We start from the raw sequence: 19,397 nt of genomic DNA, 5'->3' as shown, positions 1-19,397 counted from the left end.
CCTACAGTGTGGAAACATCTGAAGATACATTAAGTAGAAATCTGTAGCCTGCCATGGCTTTCTGCCGACTGGAGACACAATACTTGAGTTTTTTTCATATTCTTCCATGCTTTTCCATTTTGGATATCTGACTCACAAAACACCTTAGTGTGCATCCAAAATTGCACGTAAAATGGCCTGCAATCCGCTCTCTCCTCCACCATTGTCTTATACCTCTTTGTCCAAGATTTTATGGATAATTAATACAACATGAAATAAACAGCTTTTCAAAACCTCCCCGAAAGTACTGAGAAGAGTTGTCTTTTAAACTAGAGGTAAATCAAGATTGTAGACACTCAAAATATCCTGGCCTCCAGTGTGTTTGAGTAGACACATGGCTGTCTAATCAAGGGTAGGGGTTTTTTTTGGTAAAGTTTTAGTTTAATAAGGTCAGTGGTGTAGTTGTGATGTGTGCAACTTACACACAGGATTTACAAGGATCTAAGAAGGTAGAACAACTCTAACTCAATTCTGATCTGCTAAGACCAGCCCTAGCTGTGCTACATGAAGCCTTTTTATAAGTGCTTGGGAGTAAATGTCTTCATAAATACAAAGGTAAACTGTTCTGAATAGTATTCTTTTATTTATTTATTTATTATTTATTTATTTATTTTATATGCCACCCTCTCCCGGAGGACTTAGGGCGGTGCACAACATGAATATAACAGATAGAGCTCAGTATAAGCTTAATCAAACAACCATAAATAAATAAATATAGGCTCTATGCATACTAAAATTTAGGTATCATTAGTATTTCTTTGTTTGTTTTTGTCAAATAATGCCATTCTTTACGTAAGGCCGCAGTTGTAAGTGCACACATCCTATTGATTTCAATAGGACTTTTACTAAACACACACACGGCTCATTGGGCAGAGTATGACAATATGTTACTGGATTGGTTTAAAAAAAACCCCTGTGTTTCTATTGAAAAGGTAGGTGAGTTAGAAATAGTGGAATGAAACAATGTGAAAAAGGAATCAAATCCAGTAGAGGTGCCTTCTCTAATGCTGTTCATTTTAACAACTTTTCACTTTGAAAAGTGGTTTGTGACTGTCAATCTTCTTTTTGGAGGAACTGGAGCTGAGAATTGTAGAGGTTGTACTTAGTGTGTCTTATGCAGTATTGTGTTTTTTTTCCTCCTGAGCTGCTTGAAATGGGTGTTCAAAATAAATGCCAAACCTGCATATGTGAGACTTTGGCATATGCACAGTTTTAATAATGCCAAAACCCCACATGGCAGAGCCGTTAGTATTTGAGACACAAAACACTGTTTTACTTGGCTGGAATAGAAAACTGTCTCTCATGAGGGAAGATATTCAAAATAGGTGTTCTTCTAGCAAACCTTTAACTCAACTGATACAGTTGTGAACAAAGCAGGGTTTAGCCTTTGTTACAGCTAGCAAGCTTATTGTTCGGAAACAGTTTGCCTCTTTTTCTCATTAATATATAATTTACTGTCATGATTTTCGCTCACTTAATTCTGTTTTCTCGCCCATTCTTTGTACAGTCATGTTTATTTTCAGCATTCAAACGTGTGAATGTGTTAAATCCGTAAGGTTGATTTTGCAATACAAATAATAAAAAGCCTAACGATTATTTAATCATATCTGCATTTATCTTGGGGGGCGGGGGGCGGACAACTCTTCTGCAGAGTTTTATCTTTGATATGAGTAATTTGTTCATGGAAAATAAAATGCCCCTTGTTAGCAAGCGCTGTTTAAAGCAGGGCAGACCCACATTTTCTGACACTCATCTTGGTATTTACTTACTTTTCCCCTTTTTGTTGTATCCATTTCACTTAATGATTTTCTGTGTGTTGTTACAGACATCTCAACAGTGAGCATGCGCTGGATGATAGAAGTACAGCCCAATGTAGAGTACAAATGCAGGTTGTACAACAGTTAGAGCTGCAGGTAAAGATGATATTTTTATATTGCTATTGCCACAGTTTTAACGGAGTGCAATTAAATGAGTTCTGCTTTGCCCAGCTGTAATTTGAAATCGAGCTTTCGAAATTTACTTGCAGTAATTCTTTAAAAGCGGTTGCACAGAGTGCCACCCGGCTTCCTATTTGCAAAGCTGTTGTAAATGCGCTTAGTTACTGGAAATTATCAGTACACCTTTTGATGTCTTTTACACCCAAATTTGACTTTTGGTGAGGGATATAGATACTTTCGTTATATTGGCAGCATGAAAGAAAGTTACTGATGCTGTTTTTCTAGCCTTTTCCATGATTGGATTGGAACTCATCCTTCATATCCTAGAACTGTTTGCTTACATTTCATGTATTTTCATGCACACACATATTATATAAATATATTTAGAAGAAACTGATATATGTTTATGCCTGGAAACTGATTTGTATTTATACAGTGTCAGTTTCCAACGTTTTAAGCAAGTACAATTAGAGCGTACAATAATATATAATTGTAGTATTATCGTGACCCTTTATGTAACTGTATTTCAAAATGCTTCTGAGCCTTTTCAGTCTGTCTCTTGCTGTTCTTTATAGGGTGTCTTTCTTTATGTGTAAGACAGCAGGCAAAAGGTTAGCCAAAGAAGACAAATTAAAACAATGTTGTACGTTATATAGTTACCATTCCTCCACCCACCCACCCCCCCAAAAAATCCATCCTATTTTGTATGCAAGATGGTAATGTAGAGATATATGGAAAGCCGTGGGCTAAGTGCAGAAGATAATTACATTTGGAATTTAACTGAGTTATTCATTCATAGCTTCAAATAGTTATAGTGAAAAATCAGCAAAAACACTCTTAAACTTTTTGTTGTTACTTTTTTCATGATAACTATGACTTGTATTTTTAAAATCCCTTTTATCTTCTTATCTCATAAATTAGACATTTTCCTTCAGATTTTACTTGTGGTCACAATGTTCTTCCAGTATTAAATATTTTAATACAACTTCTGTGAGGAGAAATCAAACACTCGGCGATAACAACTTCAGCGAGACTTGCATTATGGAAAATGTTAAGCAGCCAGAAATTGGTTTTTCCTTGCTGCTAAAATTACAAAAAATGAATTGCAGTTTTTCTGGTAAGCTCAGAGGAGGTTGTCCATCAGGTAAATACTTTCCCCCAGTGCAGTGTGAGAGAGGAAAATGTGATCAGCATGAAAAACTTCCAAATAGAAGAGTGTCAACAATAGAAAAACTATTAGCCCTAGAAAGTTTTTTTTAAAGGTGTAGAAGAGGCTAGCTAATCCATCTGTCAGGACTGCTTTAGGCTTGTATTTCCCTATCTTAGAAGCTATTCCAGCATTGCTGTTGTTTGCCTCTCAGGAGTGTACTAGGAGAGATCAGAAGCAGGTCTTAAGCTCCTCTTACTAAAAGTACAAATGAAGAAGTACAGAATGATCTAGTCCAGCAATGGCTTTGCTTTGCAGTCAGAAAGGCGCATAAGGGAGTGCATAAGCCTGATGATGTTTGGTCTTTCAAAGTTCCCTCTTTTATTTATTTATTTATTTATTTATTATTAGATTTAATATACCGCCCTATCCCCAGAGGGCTCAGGGCGGTGCACAATATAAAACATCATATATAAAAACATAAATACAATATAAACAGTAACTATAACCCAGAGTAGCGTCCCACAAAACGCTTACATGACCCTCCTAAAAGAAATAAAGAGAGGATAATGGGTCCCGGCGGTGTTAGGGACCCATAGGAAGCAAAGGGGAGGGAACTGGGGCACCTTCAGCGGCTGGTCTCCCCAAAGGCCCGGTGGAACAACTCAGTCTTACAGGCCCTGCGGAATTCCCCAAGGTCCTGCAGGGCCCGGACAGCTGGCGGGAGAGTGTTCCACCAGGCCGGCGCCAGAGCTGTAAAGGCCCTGGCCCGAGTGGAGGCCAACCGCGTCATTGAGACGCCAGGGACCTTCAGTAAATTGGCCTCTGCTGAGCGCAGAGGCTGAGCTGGGACATATGGAATAACAGTAGAATAACAGTTTAATGTTGTTTAGAGATGGACTTAAGTGACACATTGGATCCCTTCCTGTTTTATTATTTCATCTGTTTTGTTTGCCGGAGTTGCCTTCTTTGGGGTTATACCTGCCCTCAACAGAGATATTGTTCCAATTGACTCTGCAGCCCTTACTCTTAGCAGTCTTGATGCCAGACATGCAGGCCTTGTAGAAAGATCAAGGATGAGAGAACATGGCCTCCAAGAGGCTAAAGAAGCACTTCACTCAATCTTGCTCAAGTATTCGCTTTTCGGAAGGGAAAGGGGGGAGGGATGAAGAACTGAGTGTTGCCTATGGTCAATTTGAGGATGGTTCCCTCTGGAACGCAGCCTTTTGATTCTGTGGTGTTGTGTAAGTTGCTGGCTTGAACGTTACCACACCTAGACTTCTGTTTGGGGGCTGTCACCTGTGACATGTTGCGAGGTCACCCCTTCTACTCTAGTCTGACAATACTTGCATGCAAAGTCACAAAAGGTAGCTTAATGGGTCAACTGTGGCAGCTTCCATGAGACAGACACTAATATTCAGGATTAGTAATAATAGGAAAAGTAGGACAGAAAGAAGTTTATATCCAAAACTTTTTAAAGACTCTTTTGCTCGCTTTGTCGCTTCTCCATCTAAGTCCTCCTTTCTGTGAGGGTTGCCTTTTCAGGACATTGTGCTGGAAAAGACAAAAACCTGTCCTCTGCTACTGACGCTCATTCCCAATTGCAGGGCTGTTCAACAGGTCAGAACCACTTCTACCCAGATTGTCTAGAATATGTAGTGTCCATTGATATATAGAATTATTATTATTGTTTCATTATGCAAATGAGATCTAGCAGGGTGTAGTGAACTCTAGTCTGCTGAATCAGGTTCGATTTGCCACTCCTTCACAAGAAGCCTGTTGAATGACCTTGGGCCAGTCACAGTTCTCTCAGAACTCTCTCGGCCCACTTGGAAGCAGGCAATGGTGAACTGCCTCCAAACTTCTCTTGTCTTGAACATCCTATGTCAGGGTTGCCATAAATCAGCTGTGATTTGATGGCACTTTCCACTGTCACATAAGATTGACTGATTTTTACATCACCCTTCCAATATATAGCTTACAGTATGTAAAATAAAACCACATTATTTACAGCAAACCAAACAATCTTTCAGACGGAAGCGCCATCAAAACAAACGAAATCACTCACCAAAACAATCCTTAAACCCTTACCTTCTGTCATAACATTGTTGCATGTCCTCTTTAATGCAGGAAAAGCTGAGCCCATCTATCGATGGGCAGTTATGACAGCAGAAGCTCTCTGTGGGCAGCAGTAGTGTCAATCGCCCACATTAAAGGCGTTTTAAGGAAGAATTGTCACTTGGGTTCCTATGAGGAGAGGCAGTCTATCAGACATGTATGTCCTAGGCCAGGGGTGGCCAACCTATGGCACTCCAGATGTTCATGGACTACAATTCCCATCAGCCCCTACCAGCATGGCCAATTGGTCATGCTGGCAAGGGCTGATGGGAATTGTAGTCCATGAACATCTGGAGTGCCATAGGTTGGCCACCCCTGTCCTAGGCTATGAAAGATTCTAAAGGTAAGCACCAGCAGCTCAGACTGAACTGTGACGAATATGGGAAGCCAATGTAGCTCTTTTAATAGGAGCATAAGATGGGCTTAGTAGCTGTTCCTGTATCACTTGGCCACCATGTTCAGAATTGTCTTCAAAGGAAGCCTCATGCAATGCATATTGGTAGCAATTTGGGAGTTATAGAAGCATGAAATCTATGTGGCTAGATCAGTTAAGTCTAGTAGAGAACATAATTTGCAAATAAGATGAAAAAGGAAATTAAAAAGAAGATGAAATAATCCCACATTATTATTATGGGATTTGCTTCACCTTTGTATGACAGGGATATTTTGCATTGGGGTGAATCATAGCTCGGCATATTTAAAGGTGGTGCCTTTTAACCAATCCAAATATGTACACAAACCTTGCCCAAGATGTCTTTTGCATTTATTAGGGCTGCAAGCTTTAACTGGTTTAATTGTTAGATTAATCAGTAAAAGTTTTGGCACATTGAGCGAGGTTCGGTTTTAATACCTTTGGGCAAATTTTAATTGGTGGAGCTGTGGGCTAAAAGCATATTTAACTAAGTTACAAAATGAAAAAAGAAAATATTCATAATGACCTTTCCTTCAAACAGTGAGGAATAGTAATTTTTAGAGTAAATTGTGATACCACTCTACTTTTCATTCCTCAAAAGGATATCTATATCATAATTTAGATGATAAACTATTTAATCAAGTTAGGTGCCGTGTGGTTTCCAGGCTGTATGGCCGTGTTCTAGCAGCATTGTCTCCTGATGTTTCGCCTGCATTTGTGGCTGGCATCTTCAGAGGATCTGAATGCTGCTAGAACACAGCCGTACAGCCCGGAAACCACACAGCACCCAAGTGATTCCAGCCGTGAAAGCCTTCGACAATATATTTAATCAAGTATTTAGTGATTAATCAACTAAATATTATTTAATTGTTTGACAGTGACACGCTTTTCTTGAGGTGGCACACTTGAAATACTCGTGTAGTTATTCCTTTGGAGAGGTGTGGAGGCAAAATTTCTTTGAACTATTCAGAAAATTTCCTTTCTTACATTGTCTTTAATGTCTATACTTAGCCAGTTACCATGAGGTAATGTCGTCTACGTATGGCAAAGTGCCTCTGTAGCCTGAGCATAGCCTTCCTGTTTCAGGCTTAGGAGAGAATTATGAAATGTTCCCTGTGGCATAAAAATACATAATGTGATGAGTGACTCTCGGATAAATTTTAAAACATAAATTAATTAATTGTGGAAATAAATCCAAGACTAGAGTGAATAAAAATCTGCGGAAAATAAATGGTGCGTCAGAGTACTTCCCCAGCTCGCATTTTGTATGGACAGATATATATCCCATTAGTTCATAGCTGTGCTGACTGTAGCCCTTCTTGAACTTGGCTTTGGCTGTTCTTGAGCCAGCCCTCTTGACTCCTGAGATGATGTCTGCTCACACTGCCTGTGAAATAGGCAGGGAAAATGGAACATTGATTGGCTCCTATGAACTCACCAAGAATAAATGTAACGTAATAAGCTTGCGCATCCTGGCCATGACTCCCCATCATCTCCATATGCTCCACACACGGCTGCTGTTTTTTTCTGCAGCAGTTACTAACTAATAAGCAGAGGAGGCATTTTAAAAGTACATTAAAAAAAACAACAACCACCCATTTGTTGTATTTTGCATCAGCACATGTCGTTTATCTAGGTAATGGCCCCCAGCAAGTTATCAGAGTTCCCAGATCACTATACTGTTGAAACTTCTGAAACATCCTTTGTGTGGTTGGAGCTTTGAAATGCTAATGAGTGAATAACAGGGAGGCAGCTGCTGCTGCTGCTGCTGCTGACTCTTCCCCTCTGCTTTGGCTCTCCCACCACCGCCCCGGAATATTTTTTCCAAAGACTTGTTGGCTCTTTGCTCAAAGTTATAAGGTCCAATGATGTCCAGTTTAGAATTCCCAATCACATCCCTCAATAAACGGCTTCAGATAGCTGTCCCCAGATTGCTCTCTTGGTATAGCTGTTGGATTAAGGCAGTGGTTCTCAACCTGTGGATCGCGACCCCTTTGGGGGTCGAACGACCCTTTCACAGGGGACGCCTAAGACCATCAGAAAACACATATTTCCAATGGTCTTAGGAACCGAGACCCCGCTCCTCTATCCGTTGGGGGTTACCACAACATGAGGAACTGTATTAAAGGGTCGCAGGATTAGGAAGGTTGAGAACCACTGGATTAAGGGCTTCATTATTTTTCATGAAACTGAACCATAGACGGGGCACAGTGTGGTGTAGCGGTTAAGATCAGCAGACTCTAACCTGGAAAACTGAGTTCAGTTCCCTGCTCATCCATACGAAGTCTGCTGGGTGATGTGTTGTCGAAGGTTTTTACGGCCGGATTCAACTGGTTGTGGTGGGTTTTCCGAGCTGTGTGGCCATGGTTTGGTAGATCTTGTTTCTAACATTTCACCTGCATCTGTTTCGCCACTGAATACAATGTTTAACAGACTTCCCTCTGTGATACACCTCTGAAGACGCAAGCCACAGATGCGAAGTGGCCTTCTGAACAAGATCTACAGACCGTACGCAGCCCGAAAACCCACAACAATCTGCTGGGTGACCTTGGGGCCAGTCACAGTTCTCTCAGAACTCACTCAGCTCATGTGGAGACAGGCAATGGCAAACCACCTTTGAACATTTCTTGACTTGAAAACCCCATGGGATCATCATAGGTCAGTTTTGACTTGACAGCACACACCCATAGAACTTAACGGCGGGGGTGTGTGTGTGTGCAGAATAACGTGTAGATCAAAAAGTCAGAAAATCTGAATTTCTTGGCTGTAGTTACACTTGTTTGCAGACCTTTGCCAGCCATTTACCAACATGAGCAATCATGACAAATTAAGTGTATGCATGCTTGTTACAGATCATAGTATACAGAGTATAATATATACAAAAGAACCCCCAACCCTGTAACATTGTCCAATGAATAGCCATGTAAACTGGAGATGGTACCTTAGGGTGGAGGAAGGTCTCCAATTTTGTTCAGTAGAGTGGTACCCCAATAACTTGTGGGTAGGCCACAAATTGAAAACTTGTGGTGACTGATGCCCCCGCTTTATATTTCTCACACTGTGTCCTTAGTTCACCCACAATGTATTACCATCTTGTAGAAAACAAATTACATCTGCATCCGGTTTTGGTAATGGTTTGGTAACATTCCTTGGAGACAATGCTATCAAGTTGAATGAATTTCACCTTAGAACTTCCCTTAAATGAATTCATATGACATGTTGAACCCAGAGTGGTCTGTATACGAGAAGTTTTCTGTACGTGGGTCCCATTCCTGGCTTTGTATGCAGGGCTACTACGTGGAGGGTAAGTCAGATCCAGCATTCATTGGCGAATGCTCATTTTGCTGAACAGATGTTTGGAGCTGTCAGATCTTGACAGCATCAATCTTTTTGCTTGTGGGATGAAGTCTGGTAAAGAGCTACTGTGTGATATCATTCCACTGATTTTTATATAGCCTGATTATTTAGAACTAAGCTAAAGTTGGAGTCAGACAACCCATTAAGACATGATCCACAATGTAATTATCAACTCATTATAGATGGAGCATTGCTGGCAAATGTTGGAATCGCTGTTGAGCCAAACGCTGAAGTGAATAGAGAGCCAAAACAGATCTCGGTTTCCAACAACCAAGCTACTGTGCAGGAAAGGAATTGCAAAGGAATAAGAGGTGTATTTTTTTTGCTGCAGTCACGCATTTAACACCTACATTGTTAGGTGTGCTGAAAAGTACAGCTAGTGCATTTTGTGTGTCTGTTAGATGCTCATTGCATAACCACAGAGTGATTCTGTGTTTATCATTTGGATCGGTTAGAAGGAAGCAAGCTGGTACCTTTTAAAAAGGTGAATAATTCCCCTTCTCTTAGCTTCTTTTGCTATCGCTGCTGCTCCACAAACATTTCTGTCTCTCTTGTTGGTGCATGGAGTGCTTTACTGTGTCATTTGTTCCCCTCAACGTTTTTGTGAAGAGCAGTTCATTTGGAGAGATGGCGCTCTAAGGCCGTTCGGCAAACGGCAACAAAAACACATTTCAGTTGGTGTTTTTCTCTGCTTTGCGCTCCTCCCTAAAGGAACATGGTTAATAAGCAAGTGCAATTTTCCCTTTACCATTAACGGATGCCATTGTCAGACCCTGGGAGCCCTCCTTGGTGCCATGCTGATGAGAGCATGTTCGCATCCATGGCCTATCAAGCCCTCGTGACTCCTTTTGAATGATCTAACTGAACAGCAGGGAGTTGCTAATGGAGTTATGGGTTCAGATTGGTAGTGCTTCCTGACCTGTAGAGAAACAGCCTAAAGAATCCCTTGACACTTCAATGTCTGTTTCCTGCTTTGCAACCAGGAGGCTCCTTCTCGTGACTTGAAGTTGTGAATTCCTGCTCAAACTCTAAGCCTTTGCTTATGTGTGCATGTGCTCTTAAAATGCCTTCTGGCCAAAATGTATCCATTGAATGCCAGCTATAAAAACATTAGCTACCAAAGCAAGAACGCATTGTTGTATAATTTAACTAATAGGGATTAGACGTAGGAATAATTAAGATTAAAGCTCATGATGACTGCTACTGCATCTTGCCTCTCTGAACAAGGGACTTCTTTTTGTAACACCATGAAGTATGTGTTTTTAAAGTTGCTCTTAGGAAATGTGGGAAAGCATATTGTAAATCAGTTTTTCTCTGAATGTAGTCTACCAGCTTATACCCAAGGGGAGCTGGTGTGGAGCCCGAAGATGGGATGGGGTACTGATCATCCTTTTTTGCTTAGGGCTCGCCACAGCATAGCCTCACAAATCCAGGTAGCATGATTTGCATATTAAATTATTTATTGTAAAATTATTTATATGCAAAGCGGGCATTCTACATTAGCATATCTCATTCATGTTATTTTCAAAGTTACTTTATCTATATACCAACCTAGTGCCAGAGGCAATGGTAGAGCGGGTAACGGAGAGTGTTTCTGTCTGACCATTTTTCATTGTCAGCAGTGGCGTAGTGCCAAGTGAGGGGTGCTGTCGATGGCGCGGTAGTGCGGGCGTGGAAGGGGGCAGGGCACACATGTGCCCCGGGCCCAGTTCCCCCTCGCTTCGGTTCTGATTGTCAGAGAGGGCTGGACATAAAGGGCTTGCTCCTCTTGTTCAAGAGCAGGGGTCTTCAAACTATGGCCCTCCAGATGTTCATGGACTACAATTCCCATCAGCCTTTGCCAGCATGGCCAAATGGTAGGGCTCATGGGAATTGTAGTCTATGAACATCTGGAGGCCATAGTTTGAAGACCCCTGTTCAAGAGCAGTACCATGGGTACTGGCAACAGTGTATGGCTACTGCTTCCCCATTTTCTTGAATCCTATCACAGCTGTCCCAAGTTTGTCCACTAGCCTGAATTGAAGAAGGTACCCAGCTTGTGGTCCAATATGCAACATATCTACAGGTTGCTCTTGATTAGTTTGAGTAGCTAAATACATATCCAATACACACAAAATGCATGAATTGAAAATGAGGTGATAGGCTCAGGAGGCAAGATTCGGGAGTGGAGATTGGGGAGTATGGCAAATTACAGTACACCAGTAAAAAATGTTCAAACCACTTGGTGAGTCATTTCCTACAAAAGGCCTGGCATCACCTTAAACAGTGGTGTTACCAGTGGTTATCATGCTGTTTTTCTACGCAGGAAATAGACTTTATTCTCTTTCTGCTATAGTTGGTCCAGTGTGTGTTGCCGAAACAGCAACAAGAAGGTAACTGTTAGTTCTGTGAGCCCCGTGGGAGTTTTAGACTAGGAGCCAGACTACACATTACAATGAACGTGGGTTCAACCTGAGGCTGCTGACACCATTTTAGAGGGAAATTTGTCTGCTTAAAAATTGCTACAAGGTCACTATCCCGAGTGGGCCTTCAGCACAGCAGCAGCAAGCGATCCTGTCTCCTCCCCCTCCGTGCCTTTTTATGTGCTGAAACAGAGAAACAAGATCACGTGGTGCCACTGCAGCGGGAATCCTATCAGGCCCTCGTCTCTGCTGTAACATGTAGCTTGGCCCTAGATCAGTGGTGGTGAACCTTTGGCGCTCCAGATGTTATGGACTACAATTCCCATCAGCCCCTGCCATCATGGCCAATTGGCCATGCTGGCAGGGGCTGATGGGAATTGTAGTCCATAACATCTGGAGTGCCAAAGGTTCGCCACCACGGCCCTCGATTGTTCATATCAGGCACTTGAAACTGAGGTATCCGTAAGACTCAAAGCTGTTTTAATATTGTATGGTGAGCTTAAAAATTTCATGACTCTATAGTGCAAACTTGTTGTTTGGCTTATGCAGTTAGCAGTTCTCTTTAAGTGTTGGAAATGGTTCCATGAAAAATGCCTACACAAAAAAATGTCCACAGGGAGAAATGCCCACATGAAAAATACGCACGATAATAAACTCAAAGTTTTTGATATGATAAACCAAAGATCTACCCGTGAGCAGACATCCTTTTCGGATGTCCCACCTCTCCCTTAAACTACGGCACGTGCCTAAAGAGGTCTCACCCACAAAACTGACCCAGCTCTGGCAGTGCACAGCTAGTGTTTCCATAAAAGCTACTGTAAGGCTGGGGGTGGGAGGGCGAGGAGAGGCATTTTCCAGAAATATGCCCTACCAAATGTCTCCCTTTTTGCTTCTGTCACGATCCGAGACCTACAGTGTGGCCTATAGCCCCTAGGGAGGCCTATATTAAAGCTGCCGGCAGGCCTACATATCCCCAGCACTACATATCCCCATCCGCTTGATAATGAAGTCCCAATGTGCATGAGGAAGTCCCCTTCCTCTTTTATGGGGAAAGAAACAGAAGTACCATCTTCATTTGTACCTGCATGGTAGAAGAGAGGAATGCATATCTGGCCCTCTACCATGAAAGGAGGATTCCTGGCCTGGAATCTGCACACGCTGAGCTGTCCTCTGTTCTTGATATCCAGCAATGTAGCTCAGGAGAATCTGTTACACCGGTTACTGCTGGTGGATGTGGGCTCTGGTCAGCAGTATCAGTAACATTTTACATGCCATACTACAAACAAGAGTGGTTCTGTAAATTGTAAGATCTGTCTTAAAACGTTAAATAGAGACCAAAGAAGCAACAGGGCTGAACTTACTTGAGGCCATGTTTGCTACTAGCCAGCAGCAAGGAGAGAGACCTTGCTGAGAGCCAGCATGGCGTAGTGGTTAAGAGCAGGTACACTCTTATCTGGAGAACCGGGTTTGATTCCCCGCTCTGCCACTTGAGCTGTCGAAGCTTATCTGGTGAACTAGATTAGCTTGTGCACGCCAGCACATGCCAGCTGGGTGACCTTGGACTAGTCACAATTCTTCATAGCTCTCTCAGTCCCACCCACCTCACAGGGTGTTTGTTGTGAAAGGGGTTTCTCAGCCCCTTTGAGTCTCCTCACAGGAGAGAAAGGGGGGATATAAATCCAACTTTTCTTCTTCTTGGGGAGCAGGGGCTCTGCTGCAGCCTGGGCCAGCTATTCAGCTCCTCTGTGAACTGAGTGGGCAGGGGTGGAGCTCCAAGCAGACCTGGAGTTCAGAGTTTTCACGCTGGTCTGCCCTTTCCCCATTTAACAGGACTGCTGCAGGGGCCTCGACCTCAGTTGGTTCTGACTCTCCCTTCCACTCTCCCTTGGGTTCTTGTTACAAGTTGTGCTTGGGGTTAATTTGTCTTTGTTTCACTACATTATCATCACAGTTTGGACACCGGGATGGATCTGAGGGAGAAGGGAGTCTCTCCCATTTTGGAAATTCCCTTAAGGGCCCTTGGGGTGGAACCATTCAGGAACATGCCTAGCTCTGGAGCTGTCAGCTAGCTGTCACCATCAGGTGGCAAGGGAACCATGCAGCGGCTTGCAGTCCTGTGGGATCCTGGGACTTGCCATACTCCCCACAGTGAGAGGGTTGAGAGGCAAGATAGCATCAAGAAGCAGTCGTGTCTCCCAGACTAGGATCTATCCCCATACTGTGCTAGCGCTCCTGCTGTTGTATTAAATAAAAACTATGGTCTGGTTTTCCCCCCAAATGTTCCTGTTTATAGATCCAAATCAGGATCTATCCCCATGCTGCGCTAGTGCTCTTGTTGTATTAAATAAAAACTATGGTCTGTTTTTCCCCCAAGCTGGTTTGTGTTGGTTTTTTTCCTCCTTGACCTCACTTGCCCCTGGGTCCACAATTAACAAATTTTGGCTACCACAAAGATCACCTTTTGGGACTTCCCTGTGAACAATATTCCGTGTTCTTCTACCTTATTTCACCATTTCATATTACCCCTCCCCAGCCTCTAGGCTTTTCCTCCTGATCCTGAACAACCTTTTTGCTTACACATAACTTACCTTGCCCGTGATTCATAAAATAAGAATTTGCTCATACCTGGCAAGTCCTGCTCGCTTTTTAACCTTTGCTGGTATCATGGAAGCCGGCACGTTGCTCCTACGATGTGAGTAAAATTGGAGATATTGTTGACAATTGAAGGAAAATAAAAAGCTCTCTTGCCATTTAGTAGCCAGAAAAGCATGGCTTCATTTTTTTCCCCTCTCTTTTCTTGCTTGTCAGACAAAAAGCTTTGGTTTTATTGGTTCTTGCGAATTTGTGCCACCCACTTTGAATCAGGAACAACCAATCTGTGCGTTTTCCTGTACCTTATGAAACAGTGAAGATCAGAAGCTTTTTTACATAGTAGTTGTAAAGAGATTGTTCTACATGAAAATTGGGTCTGTCCAGATGTTTCATAACTTGGATCCAGAATTTAGATTATACAGCTTGACATCTGAAGGTTGGTGAAAGAAAGAAGGGGTGGAAAAGAGGCATTGTCTGGTGTCATCTTTAACACTGAAATAAGGAAAAGGCTTCTCTTAGCCACCTAACTTTCCTTTATGCTCTGTCTCCTGAACATGAATTGGGGTAAGGTTGCAGAGTAAATATGATTCATTATTGTCTTTTTAGCTGTCGATGCTGCAGTGAATCCACTGGTGCCAGCAGGTCTAGAGCTGTTTCAGTCGAAAGCTAATGTGTTTTGCTCTGCAAAAGGCTGACACCCAGCACTCAAGAGTTTTGTTTCACTTCAAAAAAAACCTAGCCATATAACATTTCCAGACTGCTGAAGAAATAATAATTGGGGGGGGGAGGGAGGCGGAGTTGTTTTTTATCATAAACCAGTGCCAGGGACTTTGTTAGGAAAAAGAGTAGGACTCTGGATTCTGTTCACTGAAAAATAACGGGGACTTTCTGAATTCTTTCTCCTATTCAGCTGGCAAAAGACAAAGAGCGCCTGCAAGCGATGATGACACACCTACACGTGAAGTCGACTGAACCAAAAGCTACCCCTCAGCCTGTAAGTAACTGTGCAGTGAAGAGAGCTTTGCACTGGCATTTCTTTTGTGCACCTCATCGTAGGCCGCAACGTCAAGCCCAGTCTGTTCAAAATGACCGTCAACAGAAAATAATGATTTTTTTCAGTCCATTATGCTTGGAATTTTGACTGTTAGAATCTCTCTCCAAGCATTAATAATGCCTTTAATTTGATTATGTGATTTATGTTGAAAAACCAAAATTTTCCCAAGTTGTGCTATAAAGCTTATAGGTTTAGAGGTTTTAAGAATGCTTTCCTGAATTAAAAAAACGGGACCTCCTTCTGCATGAGATTGCTCTTATCTCGACGTCTATAAATTAAGGAAGGCCACTGCCAGATTGACAGTGCGGTCTTATGCAGACTTAACTCTGAAAACATTGATTGTAGTGGCCTTAGTTTGGCATACCACCTGTAATTCATCCTTAGTGCAGGTGTGCAGGGAGTTGTTACCAATTAAAAGGAAAGGAAAGACAAACCCAATGAGACAAGAATCTCCTGTTTGAGCCTGTGGGCCCCTTTGGTATTCTGAAACAGCTTGGTGGGCACAACCACAAAATGGCTGAAGCAGGAGACAGAACCAGCCGCAAAATGGCTGCCACAGCTTACCTTCGGACACAAAGTGAAGATGCTGTAGTCACTGTTGACAAAGCATCGTTTTTTAAAAAATCTATACAGCCAATCAAATCATCAGTGGCGAATCAGAAAACTTGCTGGCTAAAACCTCCACCTGCTTCCTAAGCTGGAGGGATCTAGGAAATGAGTCAGTGAGTGCCTTGACTCCCACAAGCACCATGTTTGAAACCCTCGCACTAGCACTTGTTCTGCAAGACCACGCATGGGTATTCAGGCAATTCTGTAGCAGCAACTGGGTTCTATAGCAGTTCTTGGTGCTATAGTACAACTGTAGTGGAACATGCTTTTACATCAGCAGATGGGTATTTTTGGCTTTGGTTTCACTTTTCTCATGTAGTACCTAACACAGGTTCAAAACCATCATTTGTGTGTAAAGGAGGCCTGCATGTTTGAAAGACACCTTTGAACCCACTGCAATGTACTCTAGCAGTTACTCGGTCCTCAGTTCAACTTCCATGAGTGGATATCAACAGAGATTTTTTCGTTTGCTATTTATATGATATCTGTAATACAGTAGATGATAACCTAATGAAAAGCATGAAGGAATCTGAAATTGGACACATTTTGATCATTCAGCTTGTTTCTTAGCTTTTAACAAACTCTTGTACTCCTTTTCGATTTTTCCCTGCTCTGTACACTACTCAAGCAAGTTATATTCCTGTGCTTGTTCATGAGAGAGAAATTAATTTCTTAAGCTTGTTTTTAAAAAAATATACACTTCATATAATTTACTGAAAGTGTAGGATAGGTCCATCAAGTGCTATGAGCCATATGGCTAAAAGAATCAGTCATATTCACTGTACTTTTCAATATCAACTGAGGGCAATAATAAGATATCCTGCATATTGGCATCTGGTTTCCACTGTAGATAAAAAGCATGCTGAAGCAGATGTGTAGTGTTGGTTTGATCTTCATCACTCTTCCTGTGTCCTTAAAATAGTCGTCTTTGAGTGACAGAAAAAAAGTAGAAAAAACCAGTTTTTGATACAGTATGACCAATACAGAAGTGAAATCTTTCAACTGGTTCTGGTGGGCTTTCCGGGCTGTGTGGCCGTGGTCTGGTGGGTTTTGTTCCTAACGTTTCGCCTGCATCTGTGGCTGGCATGCCACACAGCCCGGAAAACCCACCAGAACCAGTTGAATCTGGCCGTGAAAGCCTTCAACAATACATTGAAATCTTTCAGATACAATTAAACCTGTGCGCTTACAACCTTAGAAAAAAGGCTAGAGCAAGACATGACCATTCTTGAATGTATAAATGCCTGCTGTAAAACAGAAAGAAAGGCTGTCCGTTTACGAAGCTCAATTGCTATCTCAGTTCCTATCTTCAGAAGGCTTTACTCCCATAGTGTGCTCCTTACCTCCCTTTACAGCTATTTATTTCACATGCAACCTCAAAAATAGAAATTCTTTTTAAGGGAAAAAAAAGGAAATGCAGAGTGTTTAATGATTTTATGTTCACTATCTCTGTAATGTGTAACGTGTTCTGTTTCAGACATTAATTTTTGCCTACCAACTGCATCTCAGCAGGCCACCATATTTGCTGGGTTAATAGTCTGACTCCTTTTCTATTTCTATCACCATAAATCAGACATACACACATGTGTTTGCTTTATTTACAGAGGGCAGGAAAAGCCCAAACAGGTAAACCGGTAGTTTGCCATCCCGCTGCATCGTTGCATATTGATTAAATCCGCTTGTGCTACCTATAGATCGGCCACGCTCAATTAATTTTCACATTGTTCAAAGTAAAAATCAAATAAAGGCAGTGTACCTTTAAATCTTACAAATCTTAAAATCAAGAAGCACATCACTCCCTCCATTTGGAATAATCACATGAAGCAATTAGGAATTTTAAAGCCTTTGGAAGAGAAGGGTAAAATAAATGCAAGGTGCATTAAAGAAAATGCGACGTTTGCCTCTGTCGTTTTAGGGCGTGTTGGACGGATTTTGACAGATGGGCTATTTTTAATGTTAGATCAAACATTTCATTAGAATCCTTGATCTTGCTTTTTTACTCTCTGTCTATCTCATTAAGGGCTTTTCTGCAGAACCCATTCTTTTGGAGTGTTGAAAACTCTTTAAGTGCAGCGTGCTACTGAGATGTACCTTTTCCTTGCCGCACTTCGATAGTTTGCAGGCTTTAGGTAAATCCCCTCCACAGCTGTTTCATTGGCTGGCTTTTTAGGGGTTCTCCTTCTACTCAAGGCATCGAGTGACGTAAATGTGGTAAACAGAGAGCTTAGTAGAAGGACACCAGCTTTCTGTCTTAGGAGCTCCTGCTATGTGCCTGTTCGCAGTAGGAAGGCTTGTATCGTGTGAAAAAAAAATGCTGCTATTTTTTTTCTGCCCTCAGCCCACCACATGCCTCCTTTCCACTTTTATTACAACGTGTTGGAAAGAGCTTTGCACCACTGTACACAGGAAATGACACCAAGTGTGGCATGTCCCTCTCACATTGTGGATCCAGCCCTCCTGGATACAGACTGAACAGGTGTCCTCACAGCAGCAGTGCAAAGGGTCCTTGCAAACGGTGGAAAGCGCTTTTGTGCCGTCCCCGGGGGTTATAATCTGTAGGAGGGGAATGGCAACATGAGGAGTTAGTATGCAGCCAGTATGACCAGTTAGCCCCTGCTAAAAATCTGGTAGTTTTTGTTAATGAGCCCCAGAAATAACAGTTGAGGGTGCTGTCATAAATATTTCCAATACAACCCAGAAGCCGGAAAAAGCAGTAGGAAGAAGGGGAAAGTGATCAGGGGAGGATGCACTGTCTTGATTAGTATTAAAAATGTTTTACATTCTGGAAAATTATAGCTTTGATGGGGACCTCCTACTAAATTTATTTTTAACTGCTCTATTGAAAATTCTGTAACACTAGTCAACATTATCTCTCAGTTGCTCAGCACAGTGTTTCTCTATTAAAAGAAATAGGCATGAATATTTTTGACTGAAAAATTAATAGCTTTTGAATTCATACGCAGCAGGTTTTCTTTTGCAAAGAAGTCCAATATCGCTGCACAGCACTTGTATAACCATTTATTTAGAGTCCAAGTCAAACCTTTGACAGCCAGAGAGCACTGTTACAAGCCAACATAAAGAACTTCAAGATGTAAACCAACAATAGCCAGTCTGTGTGAGGTTTGCCATTGTCAAACACATAGATTGTTTGGATTAGTTTATGTAAATGTACTGTTGTATTACCCTTTTGGGGGAAAAAAAAGATCACATTTGTGTATGAAAAGTGGTTTTCGTTCACAGGCAGCATTATAAATTTCTTATCCTTTAACTTACATGTTAGAAGTAAAAAAAAATCGTGTCTGACAGGCCTATATTGTGTGACGCTCTGTTGTTGGATTGAAACAGCCTTCTTTTCATTTATTGAAATCTAGAAAAAAAATTATTATAGATACCATCAGATAAATCAGAAATTATTAAAATATGTATAGGTGAAGCATTTGAAAATTAATTATAAAATGTAGGAATATAGTGTTTTGCATATTGTGCCTTTCCCTGTGAAGGGCGGTGGGGGGGGGGGGGGGGCGGCAGCATCACAGAATCTGTGCTAGACCTTGGCCGTTTTAACTCAGCAGGATAGGACTTTGACTGAGGAAGATCTGATGACCAATGCTTCCATGCAAAGTATTCTTTACACCCAGTAATTAATTTTTCCTTTCTCCCTTTAACAGATGCAAGGTGTACGTTAGGCTTCATGGGGGAGGGGGGGTCCATTGTTAAAGGGAAAAGTCGT

General features: G+C 41.9%; 1 protein-coding gene across 17 annotated transcripts in view; it reads left to right on the top strand.

The window, feature by feature from the left end:
• The window catches only part of FOXP1 (forkhead box P1), a 641,222-nt gene that overhangs the window by 577,133 nt on the left and 44,692 nt on the right, over positions 1–19,397 (top strand). For all 17 annotated transcript variants that reach the window (XM_048490247.1, XM_048490263.1, XM_048490248.1 and 14 more), the window contains 2 exons: positions 1,865–1,952; positions 14,915–14,998. In XM_048490247.1, coding sequence (XP_048346204.1) covers positions 1,865–1,952; positions 14,915–14,998 — 172 coding nt within the window. The remainder of the gene's footprint in view (positions 1–1,864; positions 1,953–14,914; positions 14,999–19,397) is intronic.

The sequence above is a fragment of the Sphaerodactylus townsendi genome, linkage group LG03 (genome assembly GCF_021028975.2).
Source record: "Sphaerodactylus townsendi isolate TG3544 linkage group LG03, MPM_Stown_v2.3, whole genome shotgun sequence".
NCBI classification, from domain to species: domain Eukaryota; kingdom Metazoa; phylum Chordata; class Lepidosauria; order Squamata; family Sphaerodactylidae; genus Sphaerodactylus; species Sphaerodactylus townsendi.
The sequence above is the reverse complement of the archived record's forward strand: the minus strand, read 5'-3'. Positions and strand labels throughout refer to the sequence as shown.